Source organism: Papio anubis, chromosome 2 (assembly GCF_008728515.1).
Source record: "Papio anubis isolate 15944 chromosome 2, Panubis1.0, whole genome shotgun sequence".
Lineage (NCBI taxonomy): Eukaryota > Metazoa > Chordata > Mammalia > Primates > Cercopithecidae > Papio > Papio anubis.
In genome coordinates, this window is record NC_044977.1 from 42,684,211 (window position 1) to 42,710,224 (window position 26,014).

At 49.5% G+C, this 26,014-nt stretch overlaps 1 protein-coding gene across 1 annotated transcript in view; it reads right to left on the reverse strand.

Moving 5' to 3' along the window:
* The window catches only part of SEMA5B (semaphorin 5B), a 53,019-nt gene that overhangs the window by 11,057 nt on the left and 15,948 nt on the right, over positions 1-26,014 (reverse strand). The window contains 9 exon segments of the mRNA XM_031663045.1: positions 1,362-1,569; positions 1,687-1,894; positions 3,097-3,232; positions 5,884-6,169; positions 7,276-7,489; positions 8,013-8,111; positions 8,493-8,555; positions 19,929-19,974; positions 23,933-24,032. Coding sequence (XP_031518905.1) covers positions 1,362-1,569; positions 1,687-1,894; positions 3,097-3,232; positions 5,884-6,169; positions 7,276-7,489; positions 8,013-8,111; positions 8,493-8,555; positions 19,929-19,974; positions 23,933-24,032 — 1,360 coding nt within the window.

A 26,014-nucleotide genomic window follows, 5' to 3' on the forward strand; every position in this document is an offset into this window, starting at 1 on the left:
TTCACTGGACTGGGCACTTCATGAATACCAGTCCCAATCCTTACAACTCTGCCTGCGTTAAACATCATTTGTTCCATCAAATGTCTCCCCATTTTCCTGATGAGAGAGCCGAAGCTCAAAAAGATTCAGTTGTTCAAGATCATATAGTGAGTAGATGATGGAGCTGAGATGGAGCCCCAGGTGTGTCTGGTTCCACCACTGGAGTCCTTCCCGCCATACCCGACCATCTCTCCCCACATGTCTGATATAGGCCGAGGTTCTCTTCCCACCCAGATATCTGGAGATCTGAGAGAAGTCAGTGTTTGGGGATTATTTCTCTTGCCTTCTCTCACACCAACAGTCTTACAAAGTGCCCAGAATATGGTAGGGCTTAGTAAGTGTGTGGTGTCTTGTTGATGGAGCCCTGTGTTGGGGCTGAAAGGAGCTGGAGTGTCTGCCCTGAGACCCCCCCTCCTTGGCTGCCTCACCAAAACCATCCAACTCCTCCTGGCCCCACGGGCCTCTGCCCAGCTCCTAGCACACCCCACTGGAGCTGAAGAACAGCCCTGTATCATGGATACCATTTGTCTTCCGAATCTTGAGGACAGATGGCATAGCCAGGACTCTCAGTTGCAAAGGCCACAGAAGCTTGCATGGCTGTGGCGATGCCAGCTTCTGAGTATCATGAAAATGAGGCGATGCAGCCTGGGAGAGCCTCGGGTGGTAGGAGTCTGGGCTACATTTCCATTTGGCTTTGGAATAGGCTTTGATTTCCCCCTTAAACATTGATGCCACAGTTGTCAAATCTGTGAGTCCACTTGAAGCGATGGTGTGAAGAACCAAGTTGAGAAGCAGTGCGAAGCCAGGGCAACCCCGCCACGTAGCGCCTCACCCCTGCCCTACCTACAGCAGCCCTTTTTACTTCTTCTAAGGAAGGAAGGAAGAGGAGCAAAAACGTGGGGCTGACTTAAAGCACCATCTCCATCTGCCCCATATCCGGGCAATAAGTGCTGTGGCTTCAAAGATAAAGACCTCTCTGTACTGAAGGGACTGAGAATAAATCAAGTGGGCTAGAGATGGTTGACTGACCCTAGCTATGTGTTTGACAACAGAGATAAAAACAGCCACCCACCAAAATTCCCTAAGCACACACTTCCTCCAGGTCAGTACCTGGAGGAGATTATCTCAATTAACCCTCACAAAAACCCTGCAAGATGTTTTACGAGGAGAGAACCAAGGTTCAGAGAGGTGGAGTGACTCGTCCTAAGGCACACTAGTGGAGACTGCAGGGACCGACCCCAGGTCTCCCGGGTCCAAAGCCCCGCCTCTTAAGCACCGCCTCCGCAGTGGGGGTCTCGGGAGTCGCCCCTGTCCCGGCTTACCCCTGGCTGCGGTAGGCGGCGCACCTCTCCAGTGGGACCCGCAGGACGCCGTCGCTCAGGCCCACGAAGAGCGCGCGGGCACTGTGCAGGATGCGCAGGCTGCGCAGGGGCTCGCGGCGCCCAGGGGGCAGCACGTGCAGCTCCTCCAGGTAGCAACCGCGGACGCTGCGGCTCGCCGTGGACAACGCCTTCAGGATGGTGCCCGACTCTGGGAGAGAGGGAGAGCCAGACCAAGGTGGCCTTGAAGGCCCTGGAAGCTTGCAGCCCTGCCCCAACCCTCAACCCACCCCCGACCTGCAGTCCAGGTTGGGCCGGGCCGGCTCACCGGTGCCAATGTAGAGTACATGGTAGAGCGTGTCTTTAGCCTGCACCAGGTCCACCACGAGGTGTGAGAAGCGCACGCTGTCCTGGGTGACACAGGGCTCGGGTGTCACCGGCTGCACGGCCTCACTCATCAGGAAGAGGCGTTGCGCGTCCTGCAGGCTGCGCTCCGTCAGGTTCTCGTTGGGACCGGTCTCAGGCAGGGTGCCACACTGCCGCGGGGAGCCAGGTCACACGCGCCCGGCCACCGGGGCTGCCGCCATCCCCCGCCGGCTCCCTCCTCCTGGCAACCCAGGTGGCCGCAGCAGCGGACGCTGATTCTCCAGCATCCCCCACCCCCAGCATCCCTGCTGGGCGTCCTGCACCCTTTCCAGGGTGGGATGCCTCTTCTTTGGGAACTAAGAACAGGAGGCTGGGGAGAAGGGGAAGGATGATCCTGCCAGGTTTGGGGAAGAGGAAGGAGAAGAGCAAAGAGGACTGGACTATCTAAAAACGGATAATTTGAGTGTGGACGAGTGTCTGGTGATTTTTATGCTGTTGCTGCAGGTGCCCCCTCCTACCTTGGGCCAAGCCCTGCTGTCCCTCTGCTGTGTCCTTGCCAGCTCAAAGTCCTTATGATTTCTAAACCAAAGCTGGAAGCCAATCACTTTTTACCGAGCATCTCCTACATTCCAGGCATATGAACCTTTGGACATTATCTGTGAGGTGTTATCTCTTACGGCATTATCCGTAGTTCCAGATAAGGAAAAAGAGACTGAAGGAGGTTGGATGACTTTTTTTGTCCAAGGTCACAAAGAGATAGGCTAGATCGGGGTCAGGACGGTAGGACTGCAAATCTTGAGGTCTTTCCCTGCTCCATCCCACGCCCTGGGTGGGAAGCTGGGCGAACATGAAAGTCAACCATCAGCAGCCTCCTCTGCCCCCTCGTTCTTTCCCCTTCTCCATTACAGGATGGGGCATGCTAACACTACCCACGGCTGGGCCCTAACCATTCCCTGACAACTTCTAGCACTGACCACTTCCAGGAATTAGTAGCCATGTTGAACACACTGCGAGAAAGCTCTGGCTAACATCCCCAAATTCCAGCAAGACAGCTTGTGTAGTGCTTTCCTGGTCCTCTACACTGTGGAGAGCTGAGGTCCCACTTCCCTGCCTCCCTGGAGGTATGGGCTCACATTTAGAGATGGCTCCGACCATGCTTCCTCACACTGCCCCTCACCCACTCTCCCTTTCTCCCTCACAGTGGTACAGGCTAATACCCTCAGGGAACCATTGTGGATCCCAGAGATGGGCATGGACTGGCAGGAACAGAGCTGATGTCTGTCTTTGCTAAGCAGTTGGGAATCAGCTTGTGGCTGGTAATCTGGGGGAAAGGCAGTGTGTGAAGACAGGGAAACAGGAGGAGATTCTGTACCTGGAAATTGGGGATGGGGTTGGCGATGGGGAGCCAGGCAGCCCTGGGGTTCTCCTGGTAGCGAAATGGGCCATTGAAAGCCTGGGAGATAGCACTGAGGTTGAAGGCGCAGACAGCAGAAGCCGCAATGCTGTTTCTGAAAGGCAAGAAGTAGTGGGACAAGGCCCTCCCTGTAAGACCTGGCACCCTCCTCATATACCCCACAGCCAGCTGTCATGTCCAATTCCCAACGCTCTGTAAGCATCTATGATGAGTCTCGTGTACCACCGGGGGATCTCAAAGGGAGGTGATGTGGTCCTCACACTCTGTAAACCCCCTGGGAACGACCCACTGACAAGAAGCACTGGTGAATCCTTCTGTGCTACTGCCTCCCTCCCTCCCTCCCTTATCCAGCAGGAGGCTGAAATACAGTGACTTTCAAACATTGTAGTCCATGGCCCATGGTAAGAGATATATCTTACCCTACAACTCAGTATAATATGCACACATCCATAAAGAAGTGTATGAACTTACCCTTACTAAATATGTTAAGACTCTGATATTTTATTCCATTCTATTCTGATTTAGTTATTTACAAAAGCTGGTTACCAAACCACTGATTTATGCCATAGCCTGCCACACCCTGAGTCCAGATGACCCAGGAGACCCTTTCAGTCACAGAAGCATGTTTCCATGAATCTTACGTGAACAGCTCACAGAGAGGAAACCACCATACCAAATGCCTCCAGTTCTATTCTTCACATTTAGTTCTTCTCCCAAATGTGTCCATTTCTCTCCACCTCTGCCTGGTTTCAGCTCCCCCTCTAGGCCCCTGAATGCTGCACTGTCTTCCTGGTGGTCTGCCCGCAGCCTGTCTAGTCTCCTAATCCATTCTCCACACGGCAGCCAGAGTGGTGAGCGTTTCAAAACGCACCTCCGAGCTGGTTGCTGGCCTGCTTCAAACCTGTCAATAATTTCTCCTTGCTCTTAGAATAAAGATTAAAGCAGTCTGCAATGTCCTTTGGGACATACCCTCCCTGCCCTACCCCTTCAGCCTCCTCTCCTGTCTTTCTTCTCCTCACCCTTAAATGTCTTGCCACACTGATCACTGCTCAGCTCCTGAAATATTTCTTCCCACCTCAAACCTCTGCACATGTTACCTCAGGCTGGAATGCTCCTCTCCTTTAGTTTATTCCTATTCATCTTATAGATGTCACTTCCTACAGGAAACCTTCCCTGATCATCACTCCTCTATACTGTTAGAGGCTTTTCCACACACTGCCCTTTCCCTTTGTAGCATTTATCACGATTAAAATTTGTTGTTAATATCCATCACCCTGTTTAAGCTTTTAAAGGCAGAACCATGTCTGCTTTTGCTCCCTGACGCCCCACCCCTACCAGGACAAGCACCTGCATGGAGAAGGCATGCAATAAATACACTATTTAGAATTCACACTGATGGCGTCAGTTTCGATGCCTCTCCACCTACTCCTGACTCTCCTCTCTGTCCACCCCCTCACACTGTCCTTCCTATAGCTAGCCTGGCCCTCATGCAGTGCCTGCTATCTGGGGCCCAAAGTGAGCAAACACCACTCCATGGCTCATAGGTTTCTGGTATTCCTACAAAGAACATTGTGCAGCCAGTGACTTCCTTGGTCTCGGTGCCCATCCGTCATTGTCTATATCAGAGTGTCCAATCTTTTGGCTTTCCTGGACCACACTGGTAGGAGAATAGTCTTGGACCACACATAAAATACACTAAACACTAAGCATAGCTGATGAGCCAAAAAAAAAAAAAAAATTGCTGGCTGGGCATGGTGGCTCATGCCTGTAATCCCAGCACTCTGGGAGGCCAAGGTGGGTGGATCACAAGGTCAGGAGATCAAGACCATCCTGGCTAACACAGTGAAACCCCATCTCTACTAAAAGTGCAAAAAATTAGCCAGGTGTGGTGCCACACACCTGTAGTCCCAGCTACTCGGGAGGCTGAGAGGCAGGAGAATTGCTTGAACCCAGGAGACAGAGGTTGCAGTGAGCCGAGATCGAACCACTGCACTCCAGCCTGGGTGACAGAGTGAGACTCCATCTCAGAAAAAGAAAAAGAAAAAGAAAAGAAAAAAAATGCCAAAAAAAAAAAAAAGTCTCGTAATGTTTTCAGAAAGTTTACAAATTTGTGTTGGGCCTCATTCAAAGCTGCCCAGGGCCACATGCAGCCCAAAGGCCGTGGGCTGGACAAGCTTGGTCTATAGGAGAGTCGTCTGATTGGGTTAGCCTCTTACACAGAAGGAGGTGTCATGATCTGTGAGGGTTACTCGTCCTCACACCTAGAAAACAAAAGGAGCTGTCATTCCCAGCCTGGTTTTCCAGCACAGTCTAGATGGGAGGTGATGGCAGGGTTACCAGAAGACTGATGGTTAGATTGAACAGAATCCCATAGTCCTGAGGTTGGAAGGGACCTTAGGGAATCCCTGTTGAGCCTCCCTGAGGCTATTGCTGCCTGCTCCCCTCCCCTACATGGCTACATCCCCTCATCCAAGGCAGGCTTTTCCACCTTCATCACCAGCATGTTCCTCCTTCATGCAGCCTAAGCCAGATCCATTTGCTTTATTCATCTCTGGCCTAGGCTTGTCCTTCCTAGCAACCCAGAACACGTGCTTACCGCTCCAGAAGCAGTAAGTCACAAAATCCTCAGATGACCCCCGTCAGGAGTCATGGAAGTCCCCATTTTATAGATGAAGCCCACCAGGCCATGAGGCCAGGCCAGCTCCTGACATCACAGGAAAGGGGCTGGCAGAGGACAGGACTCACACATTGGTTGTGAAAACTCCGTAAATGAGGTCCTGCTCTGGCAAGTGGAAGGCACTCTGCAGCTCGTTGTAGTAGAAGGGAACCTCGCCCGGGCGGGAGCAGTTGAGCCGGGCCTTCATGAATGTGGTCCACGTGTCCTCCAGCAGGAATCGGCCCCCCACGTCATTCTTGCACACGCGGGCCACGCGAGAGTACACGGTGCGTCCACAGTCATGCTCCACTGCGTTCTCCCGCAGGAAGAAGTATGCGAACAGCCCAATATCATAGGCTGCCACGAAGTTTGGCTCTGGGTGGGCAGAAGAGGAACAAGGGGCAGGCAGGCCAGCGGGGAAGAAGAGAGCAGAGTCAGGAGGACTCAACCACTTCAGTTTTCCCAGATGGGCACCAGACACCCCTCTCCCTGCAAGCTTGGTGGCCTGGGGACCCTAACTAACTCTCTTCCCACTTTCAATACCAAGTGCAGCTATAATATTAAACATGTGTCACCGCACACCTCTCACTGGGTGCCAGACACTATCCTAAGTACTTTATGCGGATTAATCCAGTCGATCAACAGATGAGGTAAATCCTATGATTATCCCCATATTATAGATACAACATTGCGGCACAGAGAGCTTAAGTACTTGCTCAAGGACACACAGTATTTAGGTTGGTTCAAAAGTAATTGCAATTTTCGCCATTACTTTTAATGGCAAAAACCGCTATTACTTTTGCGCCAACCTAATAGTTAGTGAGGAAGCAGGGGTTCAGCCCCAAGGGTTAGGAAACTCATATGGCCCTTTCCATAACCTCTCTCTCTTTCTTTTTTAAGAGGCTAGCTGTCACTTTTTCGCCCAGGCTGGAGTTCAGGGATGTGATCATAGCTCATTGCAGTCTCAAACTCCTAGGCTCAGGGCATCCTATCACCTCAGTCTCTTGAGTAGGTAGGAACACAGGCATGCATCACCACGCCTGGCTGATTTATTTTTTATTTTTATTTTTAGAGACAGGGTCTTGCTATGTTGCCCAGGCTGGTCTCCAACTCCTGGCCTCAAGAGATGTTCCTGCCTCAGCCTCCCAAAGTATTAGGATTACAGGCATGAGCCACTATACCTGGCCCCATAAGTTCTTATCCATAACTTGTTTTCCTAAACAATTCCTAATTATCTCCCTCTCTCCTAATAGCCCACCCTCCATCTGTTCTGGGGCCTCGGGACATCATCTGTGATTTCATCTGGGGCTCATCTCCAGCATGCTCTGGTCTACACTGCCCTACTCTGGACCTCTTCCTTGATAAGGCAAGTGGGAGCGCTTGCAGAGGTTGGCAGGAAGGCGGATGAATAGGGGGCTCAGGGTAGGCTGGTGGGATCAGAACCAGGGGAGTCCCCACCCCTGGCACTGGGGCCTCCTTACCATTGAGCCACTTGGAGTTATACTGGGCAGTGCGAAGTGGTGGCCCACTGCCCAGGCTGCGGTAGATGGCAGGGTCCCGACCTGAGAAGTCGATGACCGTGGCCGCATAGAGCTCCCCCTGGGAGGAGATGACAGCTGTGGAGTTGTGGCGTGGGTCGTAGGGGCAGCGGGCCACACCATTGATCTTCTCAATAGTCCTGCTGACGTTCCCCACCTGGGGACAATGGGGAGAAGGGGACACTTTTCCCTGAGGCCCTGGGGCTGCCTGTTCTTTCCATCTGAGTTTTGTTTCTTCCTGGGCCCGGGTCTCTCTGGGTCTCTCCCCTCCTCTAGCATCATCTCACTGCCCAGCTCACGGTCCCTCTGAGGGAGCAGCCCTCAGGGAGGGAGAGGTCTTCCCAGTAGCTCCATCAGCCTCCAGCCCCAGTCAGGACCCTCCAAGGTAAGGCTGACCAGTAAAATACAGAAGGCCCAGTTCAATTTGAATTTCAGATGAACAGGGAATACATTTTTAGAATAAGTCTATCCCAAACACTTCATGGGGTACATTTATGCTAAAATATCATTTATTGTTTATCTGAACTCCAACTCTAACTGGGTGTCCTTTTATGTTTCTGTTTTGGGTGTCTGTTTGTTTGTCTGCAAAATTTGGCAACCCGCCTTCAAGGCTGTGTGCCTGGGCAGGAGAGCCCCCGGCATGGTGCCCCCTTCGGTCTGCTCCACCGTGAGCTGCCCACCTGTCTGCTGGTGCACACGGGGGAAAAGGCATTGGTCCCACACATGAACACCTTCCGGCCGGTGACGATCAGGACTCGCACGTAGTTCTGACACTCCTCCTGAGGCAGGAAGGAAAGGAGCAGACAGCATAGCTCTCCAGGTGTGATGCTGGGTATCTCACCCTCACACCACTGCGTCATGAATGCCAACAAGTCTTCTAAAACACTTCCCTTGACCCCAGATCTACCTGTCCCGATGTCCAGGTCACATCTGTGGACGTCCCCTCCCACCAACGTCATCTCTCCGCCTCACTGCTCACTCAGATGCTCAGGACCAACTGGCCACAGAGCTATATCCCCACCTGCCCAAGGAGCCCCAGCTCATCCTGGCCAAGCCTCTCCAGCAGGGGCCCTCATGTCCACACAGTGCCACTCCATCCCCACAACCATAGGCCTCCTTCCAGCTCCAGGTGGGGCCCCCGGACCGCTGAGACCACGTACCTCCGTCTTCCCTTTGCTTTGGCAGGAGCGGCGCGTGTCCTCACTGGAGGCCCACTCTGTGGCCTGGGGGAGGAACACAGGAACACACAGACATCACATGGCTGTGTCATTCACTGCCACTCGCCACCAGAGCAGGCAGCAGCCGGTGTCGGGAGTTGACAGGAAGCTGTGAAGGAGGGATGGTCTGCAGGGTGAGGGCTCCTCTCACTACATCCACATGGGTCTGGGAGGGCTGCCCAGTCTCCTTACCCAGAGGCCTTTCACGGGTGGGCACCCTCAGTCCAACACCCACACTGCCTGCTTGGGTCAGAGGCGGCCTGGAGGAACAGCTTCTGAATCTTTCATCATCCCCACGCAGCTCTGCCCTCGGAGTCAGCCAGGGAGCTGGAAGTGGCCGAAGGACCTTCAATCCCACCCCAGGCCCTAAGTGGGAAATGCGCCTATTCTGTGCCAGATGGCCCTCAACTGAGTGGCAGGCAGGAAGGGAGAAAAGATTTGGCAAACCCTGAATGTAGGAGATTTAATTTTCTAATGACAACTCTGGGCTTTTTTCTTAACAGATGGGGAAAACCAAGGTTCTGTGTGACCTAAGCAAGTCACACAGAACCTCGTGTAGAGCAGGGACTGGAACCCACATTTCTGATTCCAAAGGCTATGTGTGTTCCCATAGTCTTAAGGGCTAGGACTTCCCCTTTCCTAATTGCTGTTCTTCCTCCCACCCCCACTGTCTGCACTTTCCTTTCAGCTTCCCTGGTAGCATCACTCATGCTCTGCCGTGGGGTAATGTGTTTGGGAACACAGCCTTCATGTGGGGACCTGCAGGACAGTGCCATGTTCTCACATGTCCATGGCATTAGGAGAGGGCTGTCCCCAACCCAGGATCCCTTCTTCCCCTTCATCTGTTCTGCCTCTACTCTCTCTGAACAGCAGCTGGAGGGAGGTGTGATGCCCTCCACGTCCAGGCAATGTCAACAGCCCTGGTGTGGTTCATTATATATTTCTGGGTCACATGTATAAACATGAACTGCCTACCTGTCCTGGGAGAGGGAACCCTGAGCAAGCAGCTCTGTCATCCAAATGGGGAGGGAAAAAAGAGCCCACCTACTTTTAATTTCTAACAAAGCTGTTTCCAGCCATGAAGTCACTGCCTGCAGAGCTCCAGAGGCCGCAGTGTGGGAGGGGAGGCAAGGGGCTGGGAGAGGGAGTAGCAGGCCTCTCTATGCTTTCCAGCCCACAGCCAACCTCCACTGGCGATGGCTGCTTTGTAAGGCAGAGGGAGGCTGACTCCTGCACACCCTGGATTCGGAAGCTGAGTGACGAGTTTGGAGCCCAGGCTTCTGTGTCTCCCAGACCTTGGAGAAGAGCAAAGGACCCTGAGTCTGGCCACAGAGCCACGGTGTTCATCTGGACAGAAACAACTGAGCACTGTCATACTCAGGACCCATCATCTCCCAGGCTGAGCATGATATGAGAGAAGAGAGGGACATAAATAAGAAATCTCGGGGCCTCTGGGGCTAGAAAAGAGCAATGAGCCACAAACATTGCAGTTGCACAAGCCCAAAGCCCCGGACGGTGCGTGGCTTTGGGAGGACTGCATGAGCAAAGGGTCCTCGAGTCTCTGAGCAGAGGTCAGCCTTGATCCCATTGAAGGGGGGCTGTACCATAAAAGGAGTTAAAGTTATGCTGGACTCAACAATGGGACAGGCACTGTGCCAGGGTCTTGACACACTTTTTCTCTTTGATCCTCACAGATAACAGTGAAACACGTAGCCTTTTGCTTGTTTTACAGGGAAGAAAACTGAAGTCCAGAGAGGCGGAGCAATTTGCCCAAGGTCACACAGCTAGTAAACGAGAAACAAGATGCGAATCCAGACAACTGACACCAGAACGAAGCTCTTTCTGCTATATCCTGCAGCCTCTCATGGTGAATAGATTTCTCTAACCAAAAGTTAGACCATATGCCCCAAAAAGAGGATATGTGTTTATAGAGAGAACAGCACAGAATGGCTTTTTTGAGACCATTTTTTTATTTCTAATTCATTTCAAAAATTATTTTTATCAAATTAATGATGCACAGAGTTTAAAAAGTTAAATAGTATTAAAATGTATTAATTAAAACCCTGGCGACCCACTCCTCCCATACCCCACCCCTTTTCCCAAGGACAACCACCTTCACTTCTTTTAGTTGTTTCTCTGTTTTTTTAAATTGATTTCTAAAAAAGATGTTTCAATCTCAGGCTTCATCTTTTGAATTCCTGCTACAGAGGTGAAGATTTTTCCCACTTACCCACCACCATTCTTCCCAACACCAAAGCACACATAACATTTCCTGTCTCCCCATCCTCCCATTGTAATGACAGTTTTAATTAAAATCAACATTGGTATTTACAGCCAGTACCCCAGATTTCAATGAATGTATGGCACCATCAATTTGTAATACGAACCACTGAGAAAGAAAATTGCTGCCAATCAAATGTTCTTATTAGTTAAAATTTTAACGTAAACATATTGAAAGTGCTCTTATTTAGACATATGTTTTATCATATATCAATCTCGTGCACACAAAAAATATACGCAAAATTGAGTATCCTTAAACCTTTGAATTGAGCATTCATCTCCTCTGAATCACTTTTTAGAGTTGTCAGTGCTCATTTTGTTGTTTGTCTGTTTGGAGAACCATTCTTTGAACTACCTAGGTGTCAGTGTTGCAGTAATTCTTACAGAGCATTCCACTCTGGTCTCCACAATTTTCTTCCATACCATTGACCTCATCCTGCAAGTTTGGATGCTTACAGAATGGGCGCCATACCAAAAGATGCCCACAGGTTTCTGACAAACCAGGACTCACATTCTTCCCTCGTGTAATCCTAAAGTGGTTTGTGGACTGAAACGTCGAGGGTTTGCTGTTGTCTGGTCAGAACACCAGAAAAAATGACTAAGTTCATACCTGCACGGGCATGACAACATCAAGACTGCACCTGGCTGATAGTGACTGTCAGATGTCTTTGACTGAAAGACACGTCCCGACTTCAGACTCATTGAAATGTGAAAACATGTGCATGTGAGTGAGAATCAATGAAATATTCGTATTCTGATAAGGTTTTCTTATTATTTGAACAATGTTTTGTTTTTCCTGGACTGAATAATTGTCTTGATTGTCTCCATTTGCTTGTTTTGCGTGGACCTATCACCGATTTTCCCCAAATGTCCAACAGGTCTTACACAAGTCCCTACATCAATATGATATTATGTACCCCTGTATAGTCTTTTTTTTTTTTTTTTTTTTTTTTTTAGAGAGAAGTGTGTTTTTTTTTCCCCCCGGCGGGGGTGTTGATAAAAACAATTTTTAGCGTTGCGTGTGGCCTCGACCTCCCGGATGTTAGTCCAAACTGCACCATTTTAAGCTTCCCCACTATTTTGCAAACCTTGGTCAAAGCGAAACATTTCCCAGGCATTCGGGCTGTGAGAAACATCCTTCCTAACCACCTGACCACAAGGTAAACAAAGGCCCAACTAAAGAAACATCCCTGTCATAGCTCACTGGGCAAAGGTCCAAGGAACACCATGATGACATTCCATGGGAATAAGGGCCAGAACCGCCTCATCATGGGAACATCTTATCAATATCCCACCGGGCAGCAAGCCATACTGCCCAGACCCCTCCTGCCCACACCTACAAGTACCCCCAGCCTGTAGGCAGCGGTGCGCTCTGGCATTAGGCTAGTTTCCCACTTCTATAGGTTTTATGCTGGACATAAAGCCTGCATTTGCTGTTGAGCCACCCTCTTGCTATGTGTGTGTCTTTCTTTAACCTTCACCTTCCCTTCAAAACCTAACACTGAGCTCAGGTGATCCTCTTGCCTCAGCCTTCCAAGTAGCTGGGAACACAGGTGCACACCACCACACTCGGCTAGTTTTTAAAAGTATCTGTACACACAGGGTCTTGCTGTATTGCCCAGACTTGTCTCATACTCTTGGTCTCAAGTCATCTGCTCCCCTCGGCCTCCCAAAGTGCTGGGATTATAGGTGTAAGGCACCATGCTGGCCTCAATATGATTTTCTTACTGCACGCACAAATGATTCCGATAATCTGCGAGTTCCCATCCTCTTCCTCATCTCCCAACCTCCATCCTCCTGCTCAGTGTTCTGGCTGCTGTTGAGGCCTCCTGCTTGACTGTTAGCCTGGGACTTACCTTCTTTCCTCTCCTGCTTTCTGAATCCCATGTTTCCCTCTTTCTTGATTTATTTGCTTATTTTGGTGGAACACATCTCCAGTATCCTCCTAGGAAAAGGAACATGGTAGATCAATTTTTCAAATTCTTGCATGTCTGACTTATTCTTTCTTCATACTTGATTGGTAGTTTTGATACCGAATTCTAGATTGAAAATAACTTTCACTTGGAATTTTAAAGGCATTTATTCCTCCGTTGTCTTCTAAGTTCCAGCACTGCTATTGAGGAGTCTGACGACATTTTCTTTTTCTTTTTCTCTTTAGGCTCCGGACACTTTTAGGATCTTCTCCTTAATAACAGTGTCCTGAATTTCACACTGATGTGCCTTAGGACGGGTCTCTTTTGGGAACTCAGTCAACCTTTTAGCATTGAAGACTCATTCTCTGTTTTGGCGAATTTTCTTATGTTAGTTCATCCTTAATTTCTTCCTCATCTTTTCCTCTATTTTCTTTTTGGAACTCTTAATATTCCAATCCACTGTTGGCCTTTGTGCATTGATCCTCTAGTTTTCTGATATTTCTCTCCTACTTTTCATTTCTTGTTTTTTGTTGTTCTGGTAGGTTTTTCTTCAACACTATTTTCTAATCCTTCAATTCAATGTTTATTTTCCCAATCACATTTTAAATTTCCATATTTTAAGTTTATTGTTTTATAAACAAAATACTTTGTATATCTCAGAAGATACTAATTGGCTGTTTATCATTAATCAAATTTTTTTTTTTTTGAGACAGACTTTTGCTCTGTTGCCCAGGCTGGAGTGCAGTGACACGATCTCTGCTCACTGCAACCTCTGCCTCCCAGGTTCAAGCGATTCTCCTGCCTCAGCCACCTGAGTAGCTGGGATTATAGGCATGCCCCACCACACCCAGCTAATTTTTTGTATTTTTAGTAGAGACAGGATTTTGCCATGTTGGCCAGGCTGGTCTTGAACTGCTGACCTCAGATGATCCACTCACCTTGGCCTCCCAAAGTGCTGGGATTACAGGCATGAGCCACCCTGCCCAGCCAAAATTTTTTAAATTATTTCTCTCATTGTTTCTGTTTCTAACAGTATTTCTCATTCCATTTGCTTGTTTTGGCCTTCTCTTTCACTTTAGAGGCTTTCCTCAAGTGTCTGGTGATTTCTGGCTATTTGTTCATACCTAAAAATAAATTACTAACCACTTCCCCCAGAAAGAAACCAGGGCTTCTTGGAGAAATGGCTGATTCCAGATCTGGGGCAACAAATGCACAAGGTAAGGCTGGAACTTTCTGTCACATCAGATACCAAGGATGTAATCAAAGATGACTAGGGTGGGTCTAAAGGACCCGGGAGTCAACATGAAGAGGTCCCTGCTGGTGAAAGATGGGGTAATCGTGAAAAATAACTGCAATGGATTGAAAGACATCAACAATGTTTATATCCACCAGTCTGTGGTGAACATAATAATAAAAGACAAATTAATTGATCACCATTGAAAGATACTAGCAAACCAGCTCATTATTTGAAAACTGGTAAATAAAGATGGAATATCAAATATTTATCCTGCCTTTCCTATATGACTACATCACTGGGTCATCATGTAGTAGATGAAGAAAAGGTGTTTTTCCTTTCTTTCTTTCTTTTTTTTTTTTTTTTTGAGACAGAGTTTCACTCTTGTTGCCCAGGCTGGAGTGCAATGGTGTGATTTCAGCTCACTGCAACCTCTGCCTCCCAGTGATTCTCCTGCTTCAGCCTCCTGAGTAGCTGGGATTACAGGTGTGTGCCACCACACCCAGCTAATTTTGTATTTTTAGTAGAGACAGGGTTTCACCATGCTAGCCAGGCTGGTCTTGAACTCCTGGCCTCAGGTGATCCACCCGCTTTGGCCTCCCAAAGTGCTGGGATTACAGGCGTGAGTCACTGCGCCCGGCCCAAAAAGTTTGTTTTTATAAAAGTAGCCCAGGTAATTGATTGTAATACCTAAAGAATTAAGGGATCTAGAAACAGATCATCATTGGTTACTAACATCAAAAGAGAAAATCAGACACTATGTACCTCCTAAAGAAAGAACACAAGAACACCTATGAAGAAATCTTGCCAGAATCTAAATTGAATGAAGTTTTTAGCTCTAACAATCAATGTACAGGTGATACAGGGAAGAAAGCAACATGTTCAGTCATGCCACTTGCATTACAATCAGCAAATTCCAGGCTGTGGGAAACTCTATAGGACAGGTGACCAGGCTTCTTCAATAAAAAATTGCACAGAGAGAAATATTGTTTTAAAGAGACATATCAACAAATTGCAGCATATTTGAATCCTGATTTAAATAACTGAAATTATTTTAAACTTTTATAAGTAGGGAAATGTAAACAATAACTGGACATTTAGTGATATGAAGTTTTAACTTTGGGCCACTTACATAAAAAGAATCCCAGCCTGGTATGGTGGCTTATACCTGTAATTCCAGCACTTTGGGAGGCTGAGGCAGGACAGCTTGAGGCCAGGAGCTGGAGGCTGCAGTGAGTAATGACTGTGCCACTAGCCTTAGTGACAGAGTCAGACCCACCTCAAAAAAAAAAAAAAAAAAAAAATTCCCTACTTTTTAGAAATGTATACTGAAATATTTATGGATGTTATGGTATGTCTGAGATTTGCTTCAGGACAGAGACGTGGGGGGATATATGTAGATGAAATATGATTGACCATGAGCTGATAATTGTTAAAGCTTTTAAGTGCTGTTGAATACACAGGGTTCATGTACAATTCTCTTTGCTTTTGTGTGTGTATGAAATTACATGATGAAAAAGCATCTTTGTTTGTTTGCCTTAAGAGTAAAGTACTAACCAGCTCACTGGAAACTCCATGGGAGGGCTCATAGAGACTGGTGGGCTTCTCCTAGGGTGCTGGCTGAGGAGCCTTTTTCACTGGGAGACCCTCTATGTCATATTCTAAAAGTCTGGTCTCTGGAGTCATTGAGTTTTTCCAGCAAAGACTCCCTCAGTCTCCTGCCTGGAAGTGGGGCTAGGGGAGCAGGGGGTGGGAGGAGGAAGTAGACTTTCGTTTGATCACACACCATCAGTGCCCTTTAGGAGTCCCTAAATATAGGGCGTTTCCAGTTGAATGTTTGGAGAAAGGGTCTTGGTTTTCTTTCTTGGAGGGAGGGAGAAGATGGAAGAAGGGATTGCTGTTTGGGATGGGATAGGAGACCTGGGTCCCAACCCTTTAATTTAGAGAATTTCAATCAATCCTCCCTTTTATCCTTGTACCTCATCCTCACATCACACAATATGGGACACCCAATTTTGGGGCCCTTCTGAGGAGTCAGCTGCCTGTCCACTGCATCCCCTCTGCAAGCCAATCTGCTCTATCTACTTTTCTTTCCTCCTTTTCTTCCTTTTCTCTCTTTCTTTCTTTCTTTCTTTTCTTTCTTTCCTTCCTTCTTTCTCTCTTTCTCTCTTTCTTCTTTCTTTCTTTCCCCTCCCTCCCTTCCTTCCTTCCTTCTTTCTTTTTGACAGCGTCTCACTTTGTTGCCCAGGCTGGGGTGCAGTGGTGCCATCCCTGCTCACTGCAACCTCCACCTCTCGGGTTCAAGTGATTCCCGAGTAGCCTCAGCCTCCCGAGTAGCTGGGATTACAGGTCCCCACCACCATGCCCAGCTAATTTTGTAGAGATGGGGCTTCACCATGTTGGCCAGGCTGGTCTTGAACTACTAACCTCAGGTGATCCACCCACCTCGGGATCCCGGAGTGCTGGGATTACAGGCGTGAGCCACTGTGCCCAGCCTCTGACCACTTTCCATTGCCCCAGAATGCATAATCTCCTCTTCACTGACATCTTTTTCATTCTCTCTGTTGTTGTGAATGTGCACCCTTTAAAATTTCTCACTCTTTTTAGTGGAGTTTTGTGAAGGGGTGGAGAGAGATATGTCTGATCAATCTGGAACACAGAGTGCTTTAAACAAGGGCTGTCCCAGAAATTCCAGAATGATCTCTAGTAACAGTAGCTCCGTGGTTTTCATGCTGTGAGAGGAAGCAGACGACACTCAGAGACGTGGATCATCTCCCTGTAAACTCAGCAACTCCCACGGACACTTGGGGGCCAGGGACAATGGCTGAGTGTCTACGCATTTTTGGAGCATTAAGTCCACTGCTCAGTGGAGTTTAAACTTCAAACCACTCCAGGGCTGCCAGATGTGAGCTTGGAGGACGTGGAGATAAACTGGAAGAGAGCTCAGGCACTGCCCTCCATGTCTGCCCAGGCCCGAACAAAGCCCCATTGTGCGTCCTGACGCATATGTGCAGAACAGTCCTCGTTTCTGCCTCGCAGGATATCTGGCAAACCAAGATCATAAATCTGTTGCAATTAGGCCTCCAGCCAGGTCGTCTCATGGAACTGTTCTGGCAAAGGTCGCTCACGAGCTCCTAATTGCCAACTCCAAGACAGCTCATCATGCTGGTCCTCTCAGCAGCCCGGGGACGCTGTCGATCACTGGCCTCCTTTTCTTTCCCGGTACCAGTTCATTAAGTTAGACTGATAAATAACCATACAGGTGAGCTGATTTGATTTCCCCCTACTCCTCCATCCCCAACACACACACTGCCCCATCTGCTCCTAGCTGCACCTCTTCCCTACTTCAGAGCTTGGAGGATTGGGAAGGAGCTGGGCATTCAATTTTCTTTAAGGAAGAGTGGTTTACATAAATTGTTTAATAGGGGTTAGGTACTTAGAAGTCCCTTAATGGATACTGGTTTGCAAAAACTGTTTACATTAAGATTTTTCTTTACGGAATGTTAATTATTTAAACTATCAATAAAGCACTGAGTTTTAAGTTTGCTTAAATCATGCCCTGGGGCCAAGTGGGAGAATCAGTTGGCTCTTTAATGGGGAGTTTTAACCCAAGTGTAGCCCCAGGCCACAGGGAGAGTAGAGGAAACTGGGCTGGGGAACCCTGGCCTAGCCGCCCCTGTCAGCGAAGTGGTGCAGATCATTTTCAGCACTTGGTTGCTGGTGACAGCAGACACTGAGAACTGAAAGCTTATAACCAGGGACCCAAAGCCCCGGGAGAAGGCACTGGCAGGACAACCCCTGAAGTCAGGCTTTGAGAGTTACAAGTCGGGGCTTCCTCACCAGACAACAGACAGGAGGACCGGGCACTGAAGACCAGAGGCCAAGGTCTGCTCCAGGGGACGCTGGACGGCCCGCCCCAACCTCTTGCTTGTTCTCTCCCCTCTGTGGACAGATGGCACACACCAGGGTGGGAATGTGGACATAAAATGTATTTATTTCCTTAGTTCTGTCACAGTGAATCCAGTCTGAAATACTGAGGTCAGGCCCCTAAGAGACACGCTGGAAAGGTGTTCAAGCCAGTTCCTGGCACTTTGGGGGCTTGCCTGTAGGGCCCTTCAGGGAATGCCCTTGGAGCTGAGACCCTGCTCCAAGCCTGAGCTATGGGCTGCCATAAGATACCTGCTCCAGGCTGACACCAGGGTCAACACTGACCTGGATGAACCAAACCCCAGAATTCAGTCATCAAGCGCAGAGTCTTGGCAGCCTTGCTTTTATTTCTGTGTATCTATTTCTCTTCCTCCCTTCAGCCACATTACACTCCCAGAAGGCCTTCATCTGCACACCACAGGAACCAAATAAAAAGCCAGCTGCCTGGAGCTCAGGGTGGGACCCCTGGGTCCACTTCCTCCCGCCCACTTTGAACCTCCTCTGCACTGGCTTCCCCCAGGCCCCGACCTGCTGGGTTTGGCATCTTGGCTTACTTTCCTGCCAATTGGAAACTAGGCTCTGGACTGGCTGCCTGTGACTGAGCTGACAGGCCACAAGATGCTGCTTCTGGGGAACTTCCCCTGCCTCGCTCCAGCCCAGATCCCAGGAATACGCTGCACAGTCCCTCAAGGGAATCATATGTGATCTCTTATGTGCATATTCCTTGCGGCAAGGTACCGGGCCTGATTCACTTTGGAACTCAAATGCCTTGTACCATGCCTAGGATGAGACTGGCCTTCAGTAGTTATTCGACAAATGTTTATTGGGTGAGTGAATTGATGGATGGATGGATGGATGGATGGATGGATGGATGGATGGATGGATGGGCAGGCTGGCTAGTAAAGGTATGGATAGAAGGACAGATGGACAGATAGAAGGACAGATGGACAAATGAATGGCATTTTCTTTCAATTTGCCCTAGTTCCTCCCAACCCTTCCCTTCCATTGGGCACACATTTGCTTCCTTATACCTCCCCTCTAGCAACCAGCCAAGAGCTGCAACGCCCCTGGGTGTGTGGACCCAGGTATGACCAGAATGTCATACCAGCTCCCCAAGAAGGTCTCCCCTGTGGCAGTGAAACTCTATACAAACAGCCCGGCACATGATTAAGTTCTAACTTCTGATTAGGTTAGTCACTTCTCATATTTTCCTGAAGGCCAGAGACTCTGCATTTCTTATAGTCCCGTGGCCCCTAGCTGAGTTCTGGTATACAGTAAGTGCTCAATGAATGCTTAATCATTGGGAGACCAGAACATGTCTCCTAGACATGAGAATTGAGGCTCTCCCCTCATTGAAGAAGAAGAGATGGCCTTCCTTTCTCTACAATATTCAGCCTCTGCAAAGATGGTTTGGCATCTGTTTCTCAATCTGGGATAAATGTTCTGGATCAAGGAGTCCCATTAAAACGCCTCTCAGAGCACTTAGGGAATTATGCTTGGGAAGTCCTTCTTGGCAGCAGATAATAAATCAATCACAGCTCAGAGAAAATGCTGAGTTAGAATGGGATCATTCAGGTTGGGCTAGGAAAGGAACTAGGAATACTCTTTCCGTGGAGGCCTGAACTCAGAGACCCTCCTGTGGATCCAGGTTGGGGACTTACAATAACAACCAATCCAGTTTGCCCAGTATTGTCCCAGTTTTTGCACTGGAAGTTCTGCATTCTCAGTCAGGGACAGTTGGTCAGCCCAGCCTGGCGTTCTTTTCCTCCCTTCCTCATTAGCAGCCTTGCTGCATGATGCAAGAGCCCTGTATGCCTCTGCGTTGATGTGAGCCACACCCCTCCACATACATTCCCTGCAGTGACCCTGATAGCTAGGGTCTGAGTCCATGGCCAGTGAAAAGAACAAGTGGCTCCTGTTTTCAACTTTAGAGGCTGAATTCTGAATGGCGCCACTTGCGTTGCCCTGCCTTGGGCTCTGGAATACGGGAAATTACAGGAAGGGAAGGGAAGAAAGCAATCGTACCTGAAGAAGAGAGACATTGGCAAGGCTGAGTCTGAAGAGGTAGTTCCTGTGAAAATGGAAACAGACATCCTAAGTGACGCTGGTTCTGCAGGCAGGACCCAGGGAGCAGCTTCCTGGCTCGGGCCTTCTGGGATGCCAGGACTGGGTGCTGATTGCCTAGGGTCAACCCCCAAGGAGAGCTTTACCTCCATTTGCTCACTTAATCTTCACACAACCCTGGGAGGAAATCCAGGAAGCTCCATGTTACAGATGATGAAGCAAGGTGGGTAAATGGCCCAAGTCACCAAGATAGTAAGTGAAGGAGTTAGGATTCAAACCCAGACTTTCCTCCAAGTCCCATGTTGTCTCTGCTCCCAGCCAACTCAGCTGGCCCAGAGAGGAACCCCTTGACCCCACCTTTTCCAAACATGGAGGCTGTTAAACGTAAAACCTCACAGCACTCTTACAGGGATGCAGACAGCCAGCTTCCTCCTATCCTGGCCCACCACCCTGACCCACCCCTCCTCACACAGGCCAGCCATCTCTCCTGGTTCCACGTCCTGGGGTCCTGAGTCCGGTTTGTTTGTTCATCTCCTGCAGTCTCTCCAGCAGTCGGTGACTCCGGGTCTGACCTTTCTGTGGCCACCTCTCTGGACCGCCCTCTCTCCTCTAGCCCAAAAGACCCCATCCACCACCTCACCATCCTTCTCCCCACAGTCCAGCCTGCACAGGGCTTCCAGGCTCACCTACCTCAAACCGTTTTCACCTTCAGTAATAAAGAGGATACTACTACTAGGAATAATGATATCAGACACTTTTTGAGTATCGTAAGTGTCAGCCACTGCTGCAATTTCTTTGCATGGACGCTGGAGCCAGAAGGCCACCATGTACAGACAGGGAGAATTCCAGCTCAGCCACCTGCCACCTTCTGAGAGCCTCAGTGCCTGTCTGTACAATGGGGGAAGTGAATGGTTGTCTTATTTCACAGGACTGTGGAGACAGAGGAATGGTGTGATGCACATTAAAAGGCTCTGTTCATGTTGAACACATGTAAGGTCTTGGTTTCCCCAACACTTTTCTTGCTTTGGTTCTTCGGTCTTCTTTGGGCTATTCCTATTTCGGTTCCTAAACTTTTTAGGAATAAAGACTTTAGAAAGTTCTGGCCTACCTCAGCTGAGGAGGGAAATGAGGGGAAAGGCTGTGGAGTGGGCCAGAAAGAGAAAGAGGGGCCCGTGTTGAAGGAATCCAGAGCCGGAAGGAGACGCCGCAGGCCGAGAGACTTCTCTTCCCAGCTCTGGCTCCAGGCCCAGGTCCCACTCAGCTTCTTTGCTGTCCTGGGGCTGGGGGGGCCTCCTGGGTGACCTTGGCTCCAGGCCTCTGCTGTCCTTCCCCAACCCCCTCCCCAAGTCCTTAGCAGAGCTCCCCCCATCCCACCCTCCTGGGCTGGGAACAGATGAGCTCCAGCTTATGGCTGTGCCCCAGCTGCCTGCTCAGGTAACACAGGCATCTGCTCACAGCTTTAACAAATTAGGGGAAACATTGCATCACTTTATTCATTTTTATCCCATCAAAAATCATTCATCACAACATCGCAGTCAGCTCTCCTGGGAGCTGGAATATGAGAACAGAGAGAAATCTCTGTAGCCTGACCCACCCTAAATCCCTTGTGGAACAAGGAGGGGTATAAATGAATATAAAATTTCCCTAGCCTGAATTCCAGAGGTCCAGGGGTCAAGAAGAAGGGAAGACAATGTCAGGCAGAAGAAAAGGAGGAAGGAAAATGAGCTGGAGACAGGAAAAGAAAGTGGTCAAGGACCCACTACGTTGGTTCTAAGAAGCCTGAGGGACCAGGTTTAGAATTGATTTTCCCGTCCATCTGAGGGCATAGCCAGGCTCAAGGATGCAGGAAAACGTGTCCCTCCATCTGTGTGTGGGAAGCCTCCAGACAGAAAACATAACCACCTTCTGGGGAAGCCACAGAGCAGACCAGGAAGAACAGTGTGACCACAGTCACAGGGTAACCTAACCTCTCCAAGCTTCAGTTTCCTGGTCCATAAAATGGGGGTACATAGAACCCACTTCCTGGGTTCACCCACTTGTGAAGATTCAATGATTTACTGCAGGTATAATTTACTACATGTATTAGATTAAACACATGTGTGATTTACTACATTTACTACATGCAATAACTGACTTACTACATATATAGCACATGCCTGGCACATGGCCAGTGCGGAATAAATGGCAGCTTTCGAAATGCTTTCACAAGGCTCAGAGCAGAATCTTCGGATGCTACCATCTAGGTTTGTTAAAGTACACATGTAAAACAGGAGAAATCACAATTAGGTTGAAGGATCACATCAAGGCCAGTTTCCTGATTGTAATGTTGTCCTACAGTAATGCAAGATGTTAGCCTTGGGGGAAACTGGGTGAAGGGTATATGGGATCTCTCTCTATTATTTCTTACAACTGTATGTAAATCTACAATCATCTCAAAATAGAGAGTAAAACAATTACTCTCTTTGCTGGGAAAATAAAGTCCATCCTCTTGTATACTTGCATATGGACAGACTCCCTCTGGGGGGACAGTCAAGAATCTCACCACTGGGTGCACCTTCAGTTGGGGGTCCTGCTTGTTTGAGAGGGTGGCCCTGCTTTTCACCATATACTCCTTTGTACCTTTTGAATGTCCTACCATAAGACAAAATAGTTAATTTAAAAATTAAAAAATTAAAAGAAAAATGCTTTCAGGCCCAGCTTCACAGCAGCCCTGTGAGATTGGTGGCACAGAGACAGTAACCCAGACTTTACAGATGAGGTTACTTTACTGAGGCTCCAAGGTCAAGATCCCCCGGGACAGGAACCCAGCTCATCCACACCTAATCCAGAGCTCTGTTCCTGACTTGCCTCATTTTCATACAGCAAATGAAGGGGTGGAGACACTAAGGAAAGCTCCAGGGCAAGGATGGTCAGCTACAGCGTGGCCTAGAAGTGCCCAACCCAGTGGCCACCCTCTCCCCAACCCCACACCCACTGAGTCAGAACTTCTGGGCTGCAGAGCTGAAAAATAGTGCAGTCCCAGGTGATGACACAGATAGACCTGCAGAGCAACTCTAGGCCTGGGTTAAGGAGACCTGGCTGTAGTCCCCACACCCTGTTGCCATCATGCTATGTGATGCTGGGAAGGTCACCTTCCCCTCTCAGGGCCTCTGCTACCGCCTGCTTTAAATGAGGACAGTTGGATGACACCAGAGATTCTCAAACTTGAGTGTGATCAGGCCACCTGGAAGGGTTGCTAAAACACAGGTTGCTTCTTCCCAGAGTTTCTGACTCAAGAGGTCTGAGAAAGACCCAAGAATCTGCATTTCCAACACATTCTCAGGTGCTGCTGGGCCAGGGACTGCACCCTGAGACCCTCTGGAATCGGCCCTCTCTAAGCCCCCTCCCTACCAGAGCCAGTGGTCTGTGGTTTCACGAGGAATGAGCTCCTCCTAGTCCACCCAGAAAGCCTCCGCAGGTTCCCCTGGAGAGTACTGTCTGTTGGATATTGGATCTGAACAGCGGACTAAGAAGTCAGGCCACAGGCAGGTGAGGTCCTTCGGGAAAGGTTCTACCCCTACCCAGCCGTCCCAGGTGCAGGCCACCGGCTGGCCGGCAGGGGGCTCCTGGGCACCTTCTCTGCATGGAGCTCCCAGGGAACTGGCCCAGAAAGCCATTCTGGCAGCCGAGCAGGGACCAGGCAGGGACCGGGCAAGAGGTGGTCAGCAGGCATCCCTGCCCTCACTAACTGTCAACCACAGAGGCCTGCAGCTGGCTGAGATTGTGAAGTCAAGAGTCACCCCCACCCCACCCAGCCAAAACACGCTTCCTTCTGTGGGGGACAGACATCCACACGGAGAGGGCCCAGCAGAGAGGACGGGGCCCAGCACATGGGTCTGCCCAGGTGAGTTCATCCTGAATACTATTGCCTCCACCCAGCTCCAAGCCCCTGCACTTCCGGCCCCCACCCCTCTGCCCCTTGTTACCTGGCTCCCACAATGAGCTGGTTCCTGGAGGGGTCCAAGGCGAGCTGGGAGAAATCCCGGGCTCCAGGGTAGGTGAAGTTAGAGACCCATGGCTGCAGATCTGGTGGAGGGAGAGGCAACACTGTGGTTACTGCTGGGCCAGGGGCTCCCAACTGCACCGCAGCAGACCACAGAACAGAAGGGTGAAAATCGGGGGGGAAGTGGGGCAGTGCCACCCAGGAGATCTGGTGTCACCTGCCCACCTCTGTGGCCCCAGGGACTTGGGAATGGGTGTTGTAGTCACTGTTCTGCCACATTCCTTATCTCAGAGGAGGGCATTACCGTCCCTGCAGAGGCATGAAGGGATACCTATACTCACCCTTGACTTCCCCCAGACCCTCACTAGCCACATGAGTATACACTGGCAAATCCTGCCTGTTCTACCTCTAAACTGCCTCTGAAATCCTTCCACTGTTTTCCCACTGTATCCCACCCCCATCCAAGCCACCACTAGCTCTTGTCTGGAGCAGTGCCAACAGCCTCCTAACCAGCCTGGTTTCCACGCCTGCCCCTTTAGTCAATTTCCCACAAAGCAACCCGAGCGCTTGTTCTCAAATGCAAATGTGGTCATGTCACTCCCCAGCCCAGAATCCGTCCACAGCTCCCAACCACCCCCAGGAAAAGTCCAACCCTTGCGAAGGCCCTTAGGTTCTGGTCCCCTGTCCTCCCAAGTCCAGTGCCTGGCACAGTGATTATTTACTGATCCCCTGAAAGAATGATGCTTCACCTTTTACATTCCCTAAACTCTCCACCCCAGCCACACTAAACAAACACTTCATACTTCCCCAAGTCCATCCCACAAGAGCCTGCAAACCTTTGTGCTTCTGTTCTCCCTCGATGGAACAATTCCTGTTCACCCCCATCCCTACCTCCTCCAAGAAGCCTTCCCTGACTGCTTCAAGCCAGGGTTAAGAGCTCCCGTAGTTTTCTACTTTACTGCCACACTGTGTGTCTAGCCTGGTAGTTTGCCCTGGGGGCCAAGAAAGACTTTGCTTCCTAGATCTCCAGTCTCAGTTCAGCACCTAGCAGTGTTTGAACGAATATATGAATAATCCTCAATCCCTCCTTGTATGAGGGGAATTGGATTTTCAGACAAGATTCTGCAGAGGTGGGAGGTGCAGAGATTGGGTGGTCAGTGTCCACCCTGCCTCTAAAGAAGGTTGTTCCCAACCAAGGCCTTTCAAAGGGATTGGGTGGGCAGAGAGGAGACCTCACAGCCTCTGGGCGGATGGGGAGTGGTCTGGGAGGGCCTGCTTAGAAAGTGCCAGCTGACTCTCTCTGTTTCCCTCCTGCTGGAGACACACTTCTCCCTTCTTGGTTCACAGCCTCCTGATAGCTCTCCCTCAGCCTGTGCATGACCCATGGATGGGTGGGAATTGGCACCAGTAAGGAGAGAGCCATGGAGCAGAGGGACTTTCATGCCGATGGTGGTAAAGATTCCGGGGTAATGGGAGGCACTGTGCTTTCTCCCCATAGCGCCTTAGCAACTGACTCACACAACGGCCGGCCGGCCGGGTGGCGGGAGGGGGGCGCGGGGAGAGAGGTTGGGGAGGGAGAGAGACTGTGTGTGTAATCCAAGGGAAATAAATCATTGCTCATTATCCCTCCACTACAGAGTAAAAGCAGCCCTTCATTTCTGCACGACAGGCAAACACTTAATCGCTCCCTGGAGAACTGAAGGTTTTGCGAATTGGATGTTTTTCAGAAAACTGTGATAGGCATGATTAAAAAAAGAAGAAGAAAGAAATTCTGCAGCAAAATGAAGCAAACCCCTTGGGCCTGCCTTTGCCCCCAGCAGGTGATTATAGGTTGGCAAGAATTGTCATGTAGTCACGATGGTCTTTGGGCAATATAGGATAAGAAGTGGATCTGGAGTCTGGTGGGTTAGGTTTTTAGCTGACCTCTCAGAAATCCTGGATAAATATTATATTACCTTAGAAATGAAACCAAGGGTCCTCCTCTTCCAGGAAGCCTTCCTGGATTACAGCCTCTCCACCCTGATCTTATTTTGTTCCACATTCTCTCTATCCTTTTCATTCCATT